The 15,885-nt window shown below is 57.5% G+C and overlaps 1 protein-coding gene across 1 annotated transcript in view; it reads right to left on the bottom strand.

The window, feature by feature from the left end:
* ZNF638 (zinc finger protein 638) overlaps positions 1–9,944 on the bottom strand; it is a 63,639-nt gene extending 53,695 nt beyond the window's left edge. The window contains exon 1 of the mRNA XM_075499420.1: positions 9,785–9,944. Coding sequence (XP_075355535.1) covers positions 9,785–9,804 — 20 coding nt within the window. The 5' untranslated portion in view covers positions 9,805–9,944. The remainder of the gene's footprint in view (positions 1–9,784) is intronic.
* Positions 9,945–15,885: the final 5,941 nt, after the last annotated feature.

Genomic DNA, 15,885 nt, shown 5'->3' with positions numbered 1-15,885 from the left:
GCTATCTCAAATATGAAAGCTAGAAAAAAATAGAAGCTAAAGTTTCCTAAATGTAAACAAAATACAATATATACTTATGTGGTGGGCTGACCCCAGCCAGCGGCCAAGCCCCCACAGCCACTCGCTCGCTCCCCACCCTAGCTGGACAGGGAGAGAATAGGAAGAGCAAAAGCAAGAAAACCCATGGGTTAAAATAAAGACAGGCTAACAGGTCTTTAGACACACACACACACCCCTAGGAGTGGGGGGAAACAACCACGAGCAAAGCAAAGGCAATCACTCACCTCCTCCTACAGGCAGACAGATGCTCAGCCAGGCTCAAAAAACACGGGGCCTTGGAAGTCAAAAACACCCTTTTCTTCTTCCTCTACCTCAGGTTTTATTGCCAAGCATGACGTTACACACAGTACGGAACATCCCTTTGACCAGTTCGGGCCGGCTGTCCCAGCCGTGTCCCCTCCCAGCCTCCTGCCCACCCCAGCCTGCTTGCTTGGGGGGGGGGGGGGGGGGGGAGGGGGCAGGGAAGAAAGCCTCGATGCTGTGCAAGCACTGCCCAGCACTACCCAAAACATCGCTGCTCACCTCCACTGGTTTAGCCACACATCAAGAGCACAGCATCACACTCCGTCCCAGCCAGACCCACTACAATTCAGCGACATCATTCACCGAAACATTCCCAAATGCCGGAGGCAGCCTCGGGTCTCCCCAGGGGTTTACAGCCCGAGGCTCCCGCGGAGGCCGTGCTCCCTGCGGGCGGTGCAGCTCCTCGCAGCTGGTCCTCTCCGGCCCGGCCCAAGGGCGACGGCACCAACTATCTCCTGCTGGATCTGTTCGAAGGTCTGCTGCGAGGCCCCGCTTGAAGTAGTTCTTCTTTTGGGTTACTCAAGAGAGAGGACCCACAAGCTGACTGCAACGCAGAACACACATTCTCCAGAAACCTGCAACACCTAGGAAAGCTGCCGTTTCTTTTTTGTTAGCTGGTGGGGGCATGGCTGTTAAGTTTTTGACCACATCCATTGGGATGCAACGAAATCCATCCTTCCACTTCACTTCCAAGAACGGCATCTCTTTTGCAGGTCCCTTGATCTTGCTTTGTTTTACAGCAAAACCAGCCTTCAGAAGGATCTGGATTATTCCTTTCCCTTCTCAAACATTTCCTCCTCTGTGTTGCCCAACACAATGATGTTGTCAGTGCACGGCAGGTGTTCAGGGGCTTCACCCTGTTCCAGAGCTGTGTTTCCCCCCCAGGGTAGTTGGCTCCAGGTGCAGGGACACCCCTCCACACGAAAGCAGCCTGTGCCCTGCACTCTGCTGCCCAAGGGACGGAGCACGCATGGGCAGCACCAGTTGTGCCATACCAGCTGGCTGCCTCGGGCTCCCCCTCATACTGGAGCACAGCATGTCCGGCATCTCCTTCAGACCATGACAGTCCACCTTCGGCATCCACCCACCGTCAGACTTTGGTGCTGCCACATGGGACTACTACAGGGTGAATCACCCCCAAAATCCAGACCGGTTCCACCCCTATACCTATACCCTGATGGCATTGGGGTACACTGCACCCCGGAATCCACCAGAGCTTTGTGCTCCCATGGGTCCGATGTGCCAGGCCATCGAATCTACACTGTCCAGTTGACCCTGTTGTCCCTCTCCTCTGCCTGGCCACAGACAAAGCCACCCTATTCCTGGTCGGAGCACGCATAATCTGACTCCTGCCGTAGCAGACCAGACGTCCCTTCATCAAGATCAGGAGGAGGAGAGGCATCCTCAGCCCTTCTACTGCATCTGGGGAATTGCTCGGCAGCACCCGGAGCAGTAATCCTCCTGGATGGACCCTTTTTAGCTGCTCTTTTCCCCCACAGTTCACACAGGCAGCATCCAGGTCCCAGACAGCACACCACCCCACCTCCTCACGTGCTCCCCACAGCGGCACAGACAGAATCAGCGGGTGACACACGGCGTATGCCTGCGGGTCCCTTTCCCCTGAGCTGGGAAAGGCTGACTCTGCGTGGCACCCTTCACAGCCGAGACGCCAGCCTGTAGGAGAGAGAAGGAAGAGATTTTCTTCGAATCATGGGAGCTGGCGGGACAGTTTCTCCACAGCCAGTGCCTCGATGTCCAGCCAGCCCACCATCACCCGGGCACTGCTGCACGGCACAGGGCGTTCAATACTGACCTCCGCCACGCAGACCCTCTGCGCTGGACATTATCTGGATCTCTGCAGACCTGGGTGCTGTCCAGGTCACTGCAGACCACCTCCACCGCTTCCCTCAGATAACAGACAAGGCAGTCCACTTGCCACCAGTCTACCAGATCACCCTCGAGGAGATACCCCACTTTCAACAGGAGATGCCTGCACTGAGTCTCTGGTTTAGCCACGGTGCCCGTTTGTATTATCCTTAGATGCAGGGACCCTCCAGCTCCCTGAAGATGCTGAACACAGGTCTGGTAAGCACAGGCCAGGTCCCAACACAGCACTAAAAGTCCCTCTCTCTTTTTGGCAGAGACAAGGCATCCCTCCTTCAGGTGGTCTGCCACTTCAGCAGGATTACATGCCTGCTCATGCAAAAAATCCCAGGCCATTAGAGGTGAAAGTCGCTCTAGGCACCTGCCCACGTTCTCCAACACGCCGTGCCACCCAGGAGCCGGCTGCCACAGGGCACGTTCCTGTCTGCCATCCCCAGCCGGGTGGTTACCGCAGGATCTACCAAGATCTGAATTGGCCTCAGTGGATTCAGAGTCCGATGAGGCAGCAGCGCGTGCGGGGCACTGGTGGCAGGGGGACACTATTATTACCATTACAAACAACAGCCAAAATCAACACCACTATGAATGTTTCGGTTATGGCAGGATGTTCAAGAAACCGAGGGGCCATTGCAACAAGGCTGGCAGGATCTGTCCCTGAGAAGAAGAGGAGGAAGGTATAATTGCTGTTTGTCTCCAGGGGATGGTTCCCAGCGTACTGGGATAACAGCAACGCAGAGGTCAAATACCAGACCAGGCTCAAAGCAACGCTTTTACCATAGGTTTCCCAGGTAAAACAAAACACCACAATGAACAGCAAAGGCTGAAAGCTGCCATTTCAAAGCCCTACCAAGTAGCAGCTAAACAGCAATGAATTCAGTCTAGCAGACTCTGATCAAATATGTTGTTATCTTGACCCTCCTCGTGCCCCACGCTGAGCTCCAAGGACTGCGGTGTTGTTGATCCCAGCCAGCAGCCAAAATCCACAGAGCCGCTCGCTCACCCCCACTCCCCACCCCGGCAGGACGGGGGGAGAAAAGGAAGGACAAAAGCGAGAAAACTCATGGGTTAAGACAAAGACAACCTAACAGGTGAAGGAAAGAGGGGGGAAAAAACCAAGCAAAGGCAATTATTACTCACCACCTCCCACGGGCTGACCAGTGCCCAGCCAGGCTCCATGCAACAGCCACAATGGAAGCCAAAAACACCCTTTTCTTCTTCCTCTACCCCAGTTTTTACTGCCAAAGCAGGACATTACATGGTGTGGAATATCCCTTTAGCCAATCCCAGTCACAGCTGCGTACCCTTCCAACCTCTTCCCTACTCTCAGGGGTGCAGAGGGGAAAGCCTTGACACTGTGCAAGAACTGTTCAGCAACAGCCAGAACACTGGTGTGTGACCAACACCGGTTTAGCCCCAAATCCCAAACACAGCTCGCAGGCTGCTGGGAAGACAGCGACCTCCATCCCAGGCAGAGCCAGTCCCGCTCAGTAACATAACTCACTGAAATATTCCAAAAAGACTCCATTCCATTCCCATGTTCATCAGGTTCAATGCACCAAGTTTATATACAGACACACACACACAAAAAAAAGAAATCAGCACAAGTCTTTCAGCAAGTAATTCTTAAAACAAGACAAAAAAGGGCACTTTAGCACCTTCATGGAATATTAGCAGCGCAAATCTACTGGCCTTTTTCCATTTTCACTTTCCACATAAAATTTTAGAGCAGTACAAATCCCGCACACTGTTTCATAAGCACATTTATATACACGCAACAGCTCTGAGGCGTACGGAGCTCTGCACGCCTGATGCAGAGATGCGCCCAAGAGCATTGCGGACAAAGAGCAAATACTAATACTTCTGCCTAAAACTTCCTTAAAAAACCCAAACTCCATTCCGAATATTTAACTCGATGGCAAAGAAATAAGAAAACATTTTATTTACCTTCATATGTGAAATGCTGTGGGGGGAAAAAAAAAAGTTTCAATGTTCTTCCCGTTTCATACGCAGAAGAGCTCCTTGTTTGGTAAGGACTAACACGAGTACAGTTGAGCTTCCACTGAGCTCAGCCCCAAAACCAAACTGCAAGATATTCAGGAAATGGAAGAAGGAAGGAAAAGGAATCCAGCAGTATAGCAAGGAGCAGCAAGTTTTGTAACCACTGGGAACCCCACCCTTGGAGAAACATCAGTTCTATCAGCTGTCATAGAAGTTGGGGAAAAGTAGATCAGGCTCGTCCCTTACGTCCTCCACCCTTCGAGCCAGTGTCATTCTTCTGTCAATTCTGGCAGATGTTTTTTTTTTTTTTAAATCAGAAAAAAATGCAATTAAAGATACTTCTTGTCCTTGAAGAGTGCCTTCTCAATAGGGAAAATAATTACCTCACTTTTATATCCACCCTCTTGAAGACCTCACAAGATAGTTATAATTTAATATTTTAAATGCCTAGTGAATTATCACATACCAGAGAGAAGAGCATAACCCAAAACTGAACACACGTTCAACAGCAATTCTGGGCTACAAACCAGGATGCATTGGTTGTTTTTTTAAAAAAACACAATACATTTTAATCAGTTATTTAAATACTTCTAAAAATCATCATATAGAAAAAATAAATTTTAAAAAATTAACAATCTATATTACAATACTGTATTAAAATAATTGTAACCAAGAAAAAATACTAAAGCAGTATGCATCTAAGTTGCAAAAAAAAGGTCAAATCTCCAAATGTGCAACGTTCCTGGGTAAGCACGATGAACCAGATTATGCCACAGTGCTAAAACACTTTGCCTTGGGTGAAAAGAATTTCTGTTGCTGTTTCGGTTATTTTGACCAATTCAGATCAATTACTACCATCTTCGAAGTCAAGAAATGGGAAAGCTATCTTTTTAACCCCAACACACGAGTATGAGGTGCCAGAAGACGTGTCTACATTCTGTGCTCTCGAAGGATACGGTGATGAAAAACAATCTCCCCAGTTAACCAGAGTGAATATTACTTCATTCAACGGCCAGTTTTAAAGCCAAAACCACGATTCCCAAACCGCCAGACAGCTTTGTTTCAATGTAATGTGCTAAATTTATGGATTTAATTGAAGGTTTGAGCTTTCACTGAAACACAGCTGGACAGAGACAAAACACAGGTGAGAATCAGAAAGCAAAGGGTGCATTTCCCTAACAACCACCATGTAAAAGCTGAGATTAAGTAAACACATGTTGTACTATCAAACTTGTTAAATCAATACGCACGCTGCTGGCGTGCCAAGACTTCGGCTGCAATGCAGATAAACGGTATGCCGCTGTTTACAAGCGCGTGTTTATTCATCTGCCTCTGGCATTGCAAGAGAACACAACCAGATGCAGGGTCGCTGGGGCAGGGCACGCCTGGGTTTGCCTGGCAGGGGGAGAGGCCTCTGCATACCCACCGCCGCGGTACCACCACACCGCCGCCGGGCTGAATCCCCTCGGTAGCAAAATCAATAAATAAAGGGGCGGCAGCCGCTAGCCCAAACACCCTGCAACGCCTATGGCCAGCCGCAACACCCCGTTATCAACCGGTTGCGCGGAGGCGCTTCCCAGCGACCAACGCAGAAAGGCGGCCAGGCCGTTACACCGCGTCCCCCCGCCGCGGGCAGCCCGCACCGGCAAGCGGGGGCCGGGTCCGGGGGGTCGCCGTGGGGGCTGACGGAGGGCACCGTCCCCACGGCCTGCGGCAGGAGCCCCGGCCGCCCCCACCCGCCGCCATTTTGTGCGTCCCCTCAGCCCCCGCTGCACCACACACGGGCAGGGGGCGGCCGGCGCCGAGCTCCTTACCTCCGGCGGGGCGCAGCCGAACCGCGCTGCTCACAGCCGCCCTTCGCTCCGCTTCCTCCGCCGCTTCCCCCGCCGCCGCTCCGTCGCGCCGAGCCGCGCCAGGCCGGGCCGGGCACCGCGGCCACGGAGATGCGGCCCCGAGGAGGGAGACAACTGGCACTGCGCCTGCGCGCGGAGGGAAGGGGCGGAGCGCGGGCGGTGCCACGGAGGACGCATGCGCAGAACAGGCACGCAACCGGCGGCCCACAGCACAGGCGCACTGAGCCCCTCGAAGCCGCGGCGGGGCAGTTCCCCTCGGTGTGGTCACGGTACCCCTAGTGCGCATGTGCAGTCGTCCGCCCCGGCTTCGGGAGCAGAGCTGCGCATGCGCCTGGCGTTGCCGCAGAGCATGCTGGGATTCCCGTCTATAAGTGCTGCCGCCGCGCTCGTTCTGTCATGGCGGCGGGGACGGTGGGAGAGGGGCGGTTGTTGCTCTGTGTCTCTGCTGGCACCGTCTCAGTCTGGCCTTCGTTGTTGTTTCCTTCTGCTCCTCGTAGGCCTGCTGTTGTTCCCTTTCTTCCGCCCTGTTTCTCTCATCAGCCTTTCATCCTGCTGCTTGTCTTGTTCTCCTCATTCCTCTGCTGAAGGCCGGTGTCTGCTGTGGGCCTGCGGTGTGGCTGCCGAGCTGTGCTTCACCCCAGCGCTGTCAGAGCCGCTCTGGGGTGAGGATACCTGCCTTTCTTCTGACCTGCACCTATGGAAGTCAGAGCTACGAGGCCACTGAGCCACCGTCCTCCTCGTCCCTGCCCGAGCCCCCCTCAGCAACACCACAAGCTTCTGGAATCGTCCTCTCGGCTGGCTCCCACCTTATGTTTCTCCAGTTCAGCCTCACGCACAGCCCCGGCTGAATGTGTGGATATCCTCTGCTGAGTTCCTCCTCAGGGTGTCCTGGGCTTGACTGGGAGCCAGTGGCCGCCCCAGTTTTCCACTAGAAACCAGCACGGAGCATAAGACTTTTGAGGCACTGACTCACAGGGGTTGTCCGTGCTGCTGTCTGGAATTATGTTTGCTTTTTGGAGCAACGGCGTTAATACCTGGTACCTCCAACAAGCTTACTTCCCTGGGGGTTCAGTGAGTCAGTGTCCCCAAATGCAGTTTTCCCCCATTAACTATGGTCTGCAGTGCTGGTGCTGACCTGAAAAGGAGAATTTAAAAAGCTCTGTCGCCTTGGGTGGCCCGGCGAGGTTTTGGCACAGGTTGCTCTGGGTTCCCCCGTGTTCTTGCCCATGAAACACCTTCGCAGAGTCACAGCCTTCTCTCCGAGGAGACACAAGATGCCTTTAAGAGCTGCCACGTTATTTCCTGAAAATACCAGCACAGATGCCAAAACCAAACCACAGAGTTAGCCAGAAACGCTGCTGCTGCGTCACGGCGACTGCCCCCAAAGCGCATATGGTATAAAGCAAGCCCGTGACCAGCTTTGCCCAAAACCACCCCATTTGCATGTGCGGTGGAGCGTATTTCAGAGCTGCTGAAAGAGCTGCGTCTTGCTGCAAATGTGGCAGACAGCAGGCACCCACTCAGCTTCTTTTTTAGCAGACTGGGAGTGGGCTGCACAGCGCTGGTGGACCGGCTGCCACGCAGATCTGTCCGGCTGTACTGCTTTGAAGTCGCTTGGGCGTTTGTCTTTCTCGTTGTGTTTGAGATCCCGCAGACGCTTTGCATACATCCAGCAAAAATCATTCACCGGTGCTGGATTTTCTGACAAAGCTGGGCTGACACAGAAATAGGTTGTTGGTCTTTTTCTCCAAACCTGTTTCAGTTCCTCTCCAGCACATCGTAGTCTTGGAAACTCTAAAAACCTTTAAAAGTTAAGACTTGCACTTATTCTTGGCTTTTGAAACCTGCTTAGAGCCATCTAGTCCTGCAACCTGTGACTTCTGTAGACCACAGGCATTCCTTACTCCCACCACAGCACAGCACAGCAAGGGGAAGTAAGAAGCTAGGATCATTTTGGAGAGTTCAAGCTCTATTTCCTAAACTTCTGAATCAAATTTACAGCTAAATTATATGATCCGTGCCTGTGTCTGTTTTACCATTCCCAGGCCAGCCTGAAGATCTTCACTGACAAGGTACTCTGGAAGGGAAAATCTGTTGTAAAAGAAAAGATAGGATCAGCTTTTATGGTGAGACCATGGGACTCTGACAGAGTTAACTGCGGTTTTAGGAGCATCCCAAGGGTGGACTCTGCCCGGCACCTGCTGTGGAGGCTTTAACATCTTGTTGGGAAAGAATAATTTGGGCCAAAGGCTTTATAAAAGAAAGATAAGATGAGCGCTCTGCCTACGTGGAGCTTGAATGCTGTCCTGCTCCCACGGTGCTGTCCTGAAAGCTGTAAAACCTAACAGTTGAAAATAAGAAATTAAATTTGAGTCAAAGCGCACTGACGTCCGGGCGCAAACAAGGCTGGAATCACATCCACAGTCTCATTTGCAAAATATCCAGTAGCAATGACAGAAGCGCTGTCTTAAAAGGCATCGTTAAGATGGTAAAATTAAACAAATTAAGCACTAGGACCTTTGGGAATGTAAACGTTTAGGCTGCTCGCGCAACCTGATCTGTCTGACGTATCCTGGTGTCCCGACACAATCTCCTGTTAGGTGATACGATGCTTGAGCCCCGGCAGCTCTGCTGCGTGCGTGGGGTTGGGCACCCGGAGGACCTGTTTGCTGCAGGACTTTGCCTCGTTTGTTGCAAAATTTGGGAGGTGAAAAGGAATTGAAGTAAAAGTATTATAGTTTCAGAAGAGCTTCAGCCAGAGTCAGGTCCTATCCTTGCTCCTGTGAAGAAATCCGTGTGGGATGCTGGACAGGTCCCTTAATCCAGCTCCTTTGAGGTGTTTGCTGGTTCTTTGCCAAACCTTCTGTGCTCCCGGCTCGGTTCCAGGTGTGATGGAGGGTGCTCGTAGCCACAGCTGAAGTCACGAAGCTGCCTTTTGCAAACGCAACGCTAAGTAGCCCAAGGATACGTTGCCAGGCCTCGCTCTTGGCAATGGGTTTGATCATTTTAACCGTAAAATGACACAGATGACAAGCATATAAAATGTCGTCCTGGATATTTAAAACACGGACAAGGGATGTCCGTGTGAGAACACGACAAGGAATCTTGCTCTTTCTAAGGGCGCTTAGTAATCCCGAACTGTCTTTACCCCTTTAGACATGCTGCTCTGGGTCAAAATAAGAGAAGATCCCCAAAAGAGATGTATACGTGACCAAAGCACAAAACCTGCTGCCAGAACAACTCCGGGAGATACCTGAGATACTCAGCACGCAGGAGAGACGGGTCCACAGCGGCAGGAGCCCGAGTACCTTCTCCAGCGCTGGCCCTGAAGCTCACCATAAACCACCCTGTTGTTTCACAAGGGTTGTGGGGCTGCGGGGAGAAGGCTCTTGGGGTGTAGCCAGAAAGTGAGAAGAGATGATTTTTCAGATCTGCAATCCGCTTTCAGATCAAGTGGTCACCGAAGCCTCAGGCCAAGACAGTCGCTGCTGGCGAACGGGCACACGTGTAATGCAGGGCGCTGGCTAAATCTTGTAGAAGAGATGTAAATGGTGAGGTCAGGAAGGAGCCCGTGCAGCCAGCGTCTCCTTATGCGAAGGACTTCACTCGGGCAGGTTTTTGGCTACTTGACAAAATTATCTGGCTCCCAGTTGCTCTCCCACCCCCATCAAATTGTCAAGCCTTACCCAAAGTCTGTGTTTTCCATCCGATCTGGTCCCACTCCAGGCTGCCCGTGCTGACGGGTATTAATAGTCCTTTAGGCTGTGAACTCCGGGACCCGGCTGGCGGCTGCAGAGCCCTGCATACTCTTTGCCTGACACATCGGTGTCTGGCAACTGTCCCTGCTCCGCGTGACAGTGTGGGTTGTCTCAGCCCGCAGCCGAGGTCTGGGAACAGATTGGATGCAAGTAACTGGTTTTACATCCTCAGATGTCCAGTCCGTCTGCCCAGTATGTGGGGCTACGGGCAGGGAGTGGAAATTCAGGCACTTCCCCTACGGAAGAGACGTAGCATGTCTGCCACTTCCCTCTGAAGCATCCTGGGTGAGCCGTTTGCCATTACACCTTGTAGGAAAGGTGTGTCACACCCCCAAAAAAGGGGCGAGAGCCAGGGCTGGGGTCGGAGGAGCGAGAGAACCGCAGCCCAGACACACGGTCGTGTTACGACTCGATGAGTTTGGGCGTCTTCTGTGCCACCGCAATTACCCAAGGCGTGCTCCCCTCGATCGCAGCCACAAGGAGGTCGCCGTTAATGGATGCCGCACACCTCGGAGCTGTGAAAGCCCCAGCTGACCAGGACAGCCTGCGTCGAGGAGCTCTGGACCTCCATCTGGTTTGCTGGCTCTTCGTCTTGCCGTGGCTGAGGCCGGAGGTGCCCGCGCTGCCCCTTCGGAAGAGCTGAGCTCGGGATGATGCCTATCCAGATCCCACAGCCCCATTTTCCTCATCACCCATGTGAGCAAGTCCCTGGGCTTCCCAGAAGAGCCTGCAGACCCTGGGAGCGTGCCGGATCTGTGCCCCGCTGTGCCACCCTCCCGCAGGGAAGAGGAACCGGGACATCCCCCTCCTGCAGACCCCCCTGCACCTTCCTCGGGTCCCTGCGCTCTCCCCACTGAGCAGAAATACGCAAAAGGCTGTAAAAGTCACCACGTTTCTCCTGCCCCAGCAAAAAAAAAAAACCACTTGCCCTCAAAGCACGTCCTGTTTGACTGCAAACGGGAGCTTAGCAGATGTTTTAAAAGCAGCTTAAAAAGGACCCGAGCGGTGGCAGTGCAGCCAAACTCCTGTCAGGGGGTGTTTATGGATGCTGGAGACTTAAGGACGTGTTCATCCGCTGTGCTTCCCTCCGCAGCCCTGTGCCCCAGCCCCTGCAGCTGCTGCTCTACAGGGAAGGAGCTGAGCTTGACCCGGGGAATATGTTTCCTTCACGCTCTGCTGGCACATCCATCCCCGTTGGAAGGAGCCGGGAGCTTTCCCGGCAGATGGTGCCTCTGAGCCGGCAGAGCTGCAGCCAGGCCGGGATCCTGCACCGCCGGCCGGGCTCTCGGGCTGGCTGGCTGCTCCGGGGACTGGCTTCCCAACCAGGCATCCCAGGGCTTGAAATTACCGCTCCCGCCCCACGACTGCCCCTTAAAATCCATTTTTGCCGCTATTGTACATCTACTCCCTATCTCCTGCCGCTGATGTTCTGCTCAGTTTGGATGCTGAGCTTCAAAAACTCTTTGTGGGAGTGATTTTTAATGCTCATTTTAAATAGCGGTAAAGTGGGGCAAGGCCTGGGGTGGTGGGATGGACTCAAGGTTGCATTGGTGCAAGGAGATCGTGAGCACGCAGATGAAGCCACGCATGTAAATGAGGCTGTCGGAATAAAATGAGAGTATTGAGCTTGGCAAGATTAAAAGGCGGTTTTGGAGCGGGAGCAGCGTCCTGCAGCGGCACGGAGCGGGGCAGGGCGATCCCGCGGGGATCCCAGCTGCGGTGGGATCCCAGCTGCGGTGGGATCCCCTCCGCTTGCTTTCCACGGGAGCGAAGCCCCAGCGAGGCAGCAGCTCTGGAAACCCCCGTGAAGCACCTTGTTATTCAGGCTCTGTTTCCTGCGAAGCCGAAGCAAGAGCTGACCCAGAAACCCTCCGCTCTGCTGCACGCAGCGTCCTTCACGTTTGAATCCTCTGCCAACAGAGGATTATCCCTCGGTCCTACCCAAGCTGGCCGGGGACAAGGACGTGGAGGAGCCACCGCCTCCCCATCGCCCGCTGCTCCTCCGCTGCAGGAAGGGACCCCCGAGCTTCGCTTTCTGCCCCCCGGTCCCGGCTGCACCCTCTCCAGCTGGAGCCTTGGGGCTGGAACAGGAGACGAGGGACGTGTCAAAGCACCTGCTTTCCCACGCTCCCTCGGTTAATTTATTAATTCATCAGCGAGGCCCGACGAGGGTGACATTTTAACGGCTGTGGCTGCAGCACGGAGAAGCCCGGGGGCTCGCCGTGTCCCCCTCCCTTGTCCCCAGGGTGTGTGACAGCCCCTGGCTCCAGATGGCAGCCGCCAGGCCCCGGGCACCGCAGGGGGCTCACGCTGCGTGACACCGGCACCGAGGTAGGGGACAGCCTCCGGCCACCCACCCGTGCCTCCAGACAGCTCGCAGGCATGCCCACAGCTCCGGAGGACGCCGGTCCCACTGCGCTGCTTTACGGCCGGGTGAGCTGACGTACGGCTCTTCAGCTGGGGACACTGGGAGGACACTGGGAGGACGGGGAGCCCCGGTGCTGGCAGTCCCCCGCACGGTCACACCAGGCTTGAAAGTCCCAGCAACTGATGCAGCTTGAAATTGCTGGGCTCCGGGGCCGCACGCTTCTCCTGCCCAAGCCCCCGAGTGCCTCCGAGTGCCGCCCCTGGGCTGCGTTTAACACGGAGGGGGGCATGACGAGGACCGCAGGCACATCAGTGTCCCCTCCGTGTCACCTCCCGTCGCACCCCTGGCCAGGAGGACGTGTGTGTCCCCCCCCCAGCCCGCTGGCTCTGTGCCCCCCCTGCCCGCAGCACACGGGGTGAGGAGAGCGGTTTGGGAGGAGAAGGGACGTTTCTGGGGTCGGGGGGTTGTCAGGGCTTGGAACGATGCGTGCAGGGAATGGGGGGAAAAACCAGAAAATGTCCGAGGTCCTACCCCCCAGCACGAGGCTCTCCCACCCCCCCCCCCCCAGTCCAAAGGGGTCCCCAATTTCCTCCTCTGGCTCCAAAAGGGGAACCCAGACAGGGCTTTTTGAGTGCTGCTTTGGCCACCAGTACCCCCAAACCAGCGCAAATCCACCCCAAAATGGCAGCAAGACGGATGGGAAGGAGGGAGAGAAGGGATGTAGAGGAGCGTGTGGGTGCGGATGGGGAGATGCCGGCGCGGGGCTGGTGGGACGAGCGCCGGAGGATGGGGCTGGTTAAATGCAGGGGGACGTGCAGCGGGCAGGGGACGTGCGGCCCCGTGTCCCTGTTGGGGACAGGGCAGGGGGACGTGCTGCCCCGTGTCCCTGTCCCCGCAGAGGCATCCCCGTGGCCGGGACCACGTGCGGTGCCGAGGGAGGCCGCGTTTGACATTCCCGGCGGCGGCGGCTGGGGCCGGGGCGGTGTGTGACCGCACGTCGGTGGCATTCCTGGACTAACTCGGGCACTCGATGGCCTTCACTGACCTTGCGGGGCTGCCCTTGCCCGTTACCCGTCCCGTTAACCCCACAGAATCCGCGGCTGGGGCAGCCGGGAGCAGAGCCGTGCCCGCTTGCACCATCGCCCGGGTCCGTGCCGGGACCTCTCGTACCCCAAAGTGACCCGGGAGCCCCCAGACCGCTGCCCCAACAGCTCAGATCCTCGTCCTGCCTGTGCGCAAGAGCTCCGGGTCCACGGGGGTCCCTGTGCCCCCAAAAGCCAAAGGGGATCCACAGTGGGGGTCCGGGGGGAGCAACTGTAAATCCACCGGAGCCGTGGGGCTCCTCGTGGTGGGACCACGGCGTGGGGCCGGCCCCACGCTCGCAGCGGGGAACCGCCGGGCTCCTGCGCTTGGGGACGTCTCCGCTTACGGGCAGCAAGGACAAACGTTCCCCCCGCTGCCTTCCCGGGGCCGTTCCTGCCTCCCCTGTGCCGGCAGATGCCCGGCAGCACCCCCAGACCCCCACCAGCATCTCCCACACCCCAAAACCCACAAAAATGTGCCATCCCCTTGTGCCGGAGGGGGGTGCCCAGCACCTCCCTGGATCAGGCCCTTTGGCCACGGGCTATTTTTATCCTGTTTGGTGGCAGAGCCCGGTCCTCAGCCATACAAGGAGGCGTCAGCCGCCCCGGGGGGGAGCTAATTTGTCCCCAGGGTGCTGCATTTCAGGTCGCCCAAACGGATGGCAGCGACCGAGGGATTGTCACCTCCACCAAGCAACCTGCTCGTCTTACATCCCCGGTCGGCCCCGCTGCGGACACCCCCCTCGCCTCTTGGGAATACCTTGTGATGTTTGCTCCCCGATATCTAGTCCTTATTTCTCAACCTCACCCCGAATTAGCACCTGGTGATGAGCAGGTTCCCGATGGATGAGGGCACAAGGTTAGAAATAGCTCGCCGTTCCGGCCATCGATGGGAGCGTGGTGGCCACGGGGCCGGTGTAACCATCTAGATGCTGGGCTGGGGGACGAGGGGAGGGCCGGATCCAGGGCCGTTGGCCCTGGATCCGGCCCTCCCCTCGTCCCCCAGCCCAGCCGATTGTGTTTGGCTCCGTAGCACATCGCCCCATCCGGCACCAGCGCTAAGTGACATGCCTAGGGACGTCCCGGACACCGGTGGCAGAGACACCAAGACTTTGCCGGGGCCCATCCTACCCCAAGATGGGGGGGTCTGGGCGTTGCACACGCGCGTGCAAACCCCCACGTTTGTGGGGGCAAACCTGAAGGCTGGCATGAATGAAGGGGGTCCGGCCCCATATGGGGGTCCCTGGAGCACGTGGCATCCCTTGGCTGACCCCCGAAACCCCGTATCCCCCGGGATAGACCCTCCTGCCCCACAGCGTGGGGACCCCCCTTGCCAGGGGCACGGGACCCCCCCCCCCCCCCATTTTAGCAAAATCCAAGCCCGGAGCGTGGAAGGGGTTTGGGGTCACCCCGATGGGTGGGAGCAGATTTCGGCACACCCCTTTCCGTTGTGGGGCTCCCCACGGGGATGCACCCCCATCCCATGGGCACCCTCCTGCTGGAGCCCCCCATGGGTCGCACGCCCCGTTCCCGGTACCGGGGAGAGCGGCTGCTTCTCCCACCCGGCTCCTCCGTACCCCAATGCGGGCTCCGGTTGGGGCGGGGGGCACCGAGGAAGAGACCACCCCCCCCCCAAACCCACCCTGCACAGGGGCTGGCAGCCGGCTGTGGGGACCCCCGGGGGGCTGCGGGGACCCCCGGGAGCTGCGGGGACCCCCGGGGCCGTGGCACTCACCGTCCGAGCGGGTCGAGGGGCAGCGGGCCGGGGACCGGGGGGCGCTGGGGGCCCCGCTTTCGGGGCGCGGAGCCCCCGCCGCTGCCCGCCGGCATCTCGGGGGGCCGGGGCGCGGGTGACCGCGGACACTGCCCGGCGCGGCCCCGGCTCGGTGCTGGCAGCCGGCCCGGGCTCGTCACCGGGGGGGGGGACGGGCGGACGGGCGGGCGGGGGGGCGGCCGCCGGACACGGGTACCGGGGGGGGGGCCTCGGGGGCGGCGCTGGGGGAGCCGGGGGGTGCAGGGGTGGGTCCCCCCCAGGTGCCCCCCAACACTGGGGTGCGGGGCTGGGACCCCCCCCCCCCCAGCTCCCCCCACCCCGGGGTGCGGGGCTGGGGTCCCCCAACATTGGGGGTGGAGGGCTGGGGGCACCCCCCGGCGCTCCCCCCCCCACTCTGGGGGTGCAGGGCTGGGTGCACCCCCCCACCGAGGTGCCCCCCAAAACTGTGGGTGCAAGCTGGGGTTCCCACCCCGGGGGTACGGCGCTGGGTCCCCCCCGGGGCTCCCCTGACCCCGGGGTCCCACCCGGTTGCTCCCCAAAATGCGCCCCCCCCCCTCCCCCAGAGTCCCCCCCCCAGCCCGAGCCACGCGCCCGCCACGTGACAGCCCCCCCCCCCCCCCGAGCGCGGGTGTCCGGGGAATCCCCCGCCCCCTCGGTGTGTTTACATCAACCCGCCAATCAGCGGCTCTCTAGCAGCACTCCCGCGCGGTGAGGCGGGCGGTTTGTGACGCCTCTCCCGATTGGGCTTTGCGCCCGCCAATCAGGCTGTGGGCGAAGGGGCGGGGTGATGTGGTTATTTACATTG

Source organism: Mycteria americana, chromosome 4 (assembly GCF_035582795.1).
Source record: "Mycteria americana isolate JAX WOST 10 ecotype Jacksonville Zoo and Gardens chromosome 4, USCA_MyAme_1.0, whole genome shotgun sequence".
In the NCBI taxonomy this organism is placed as follows: domain Eukaryota; kingdom Metazoa; phylum Chordata; class Aves; order Ciconiiformes; family Ciconiidae; genus Mycteria; species Mycteria americana.
Note: the sequence above shows the minus strand (reverse complement) of the source record. Positions and strands in the feature narration are given on the sequence as shown.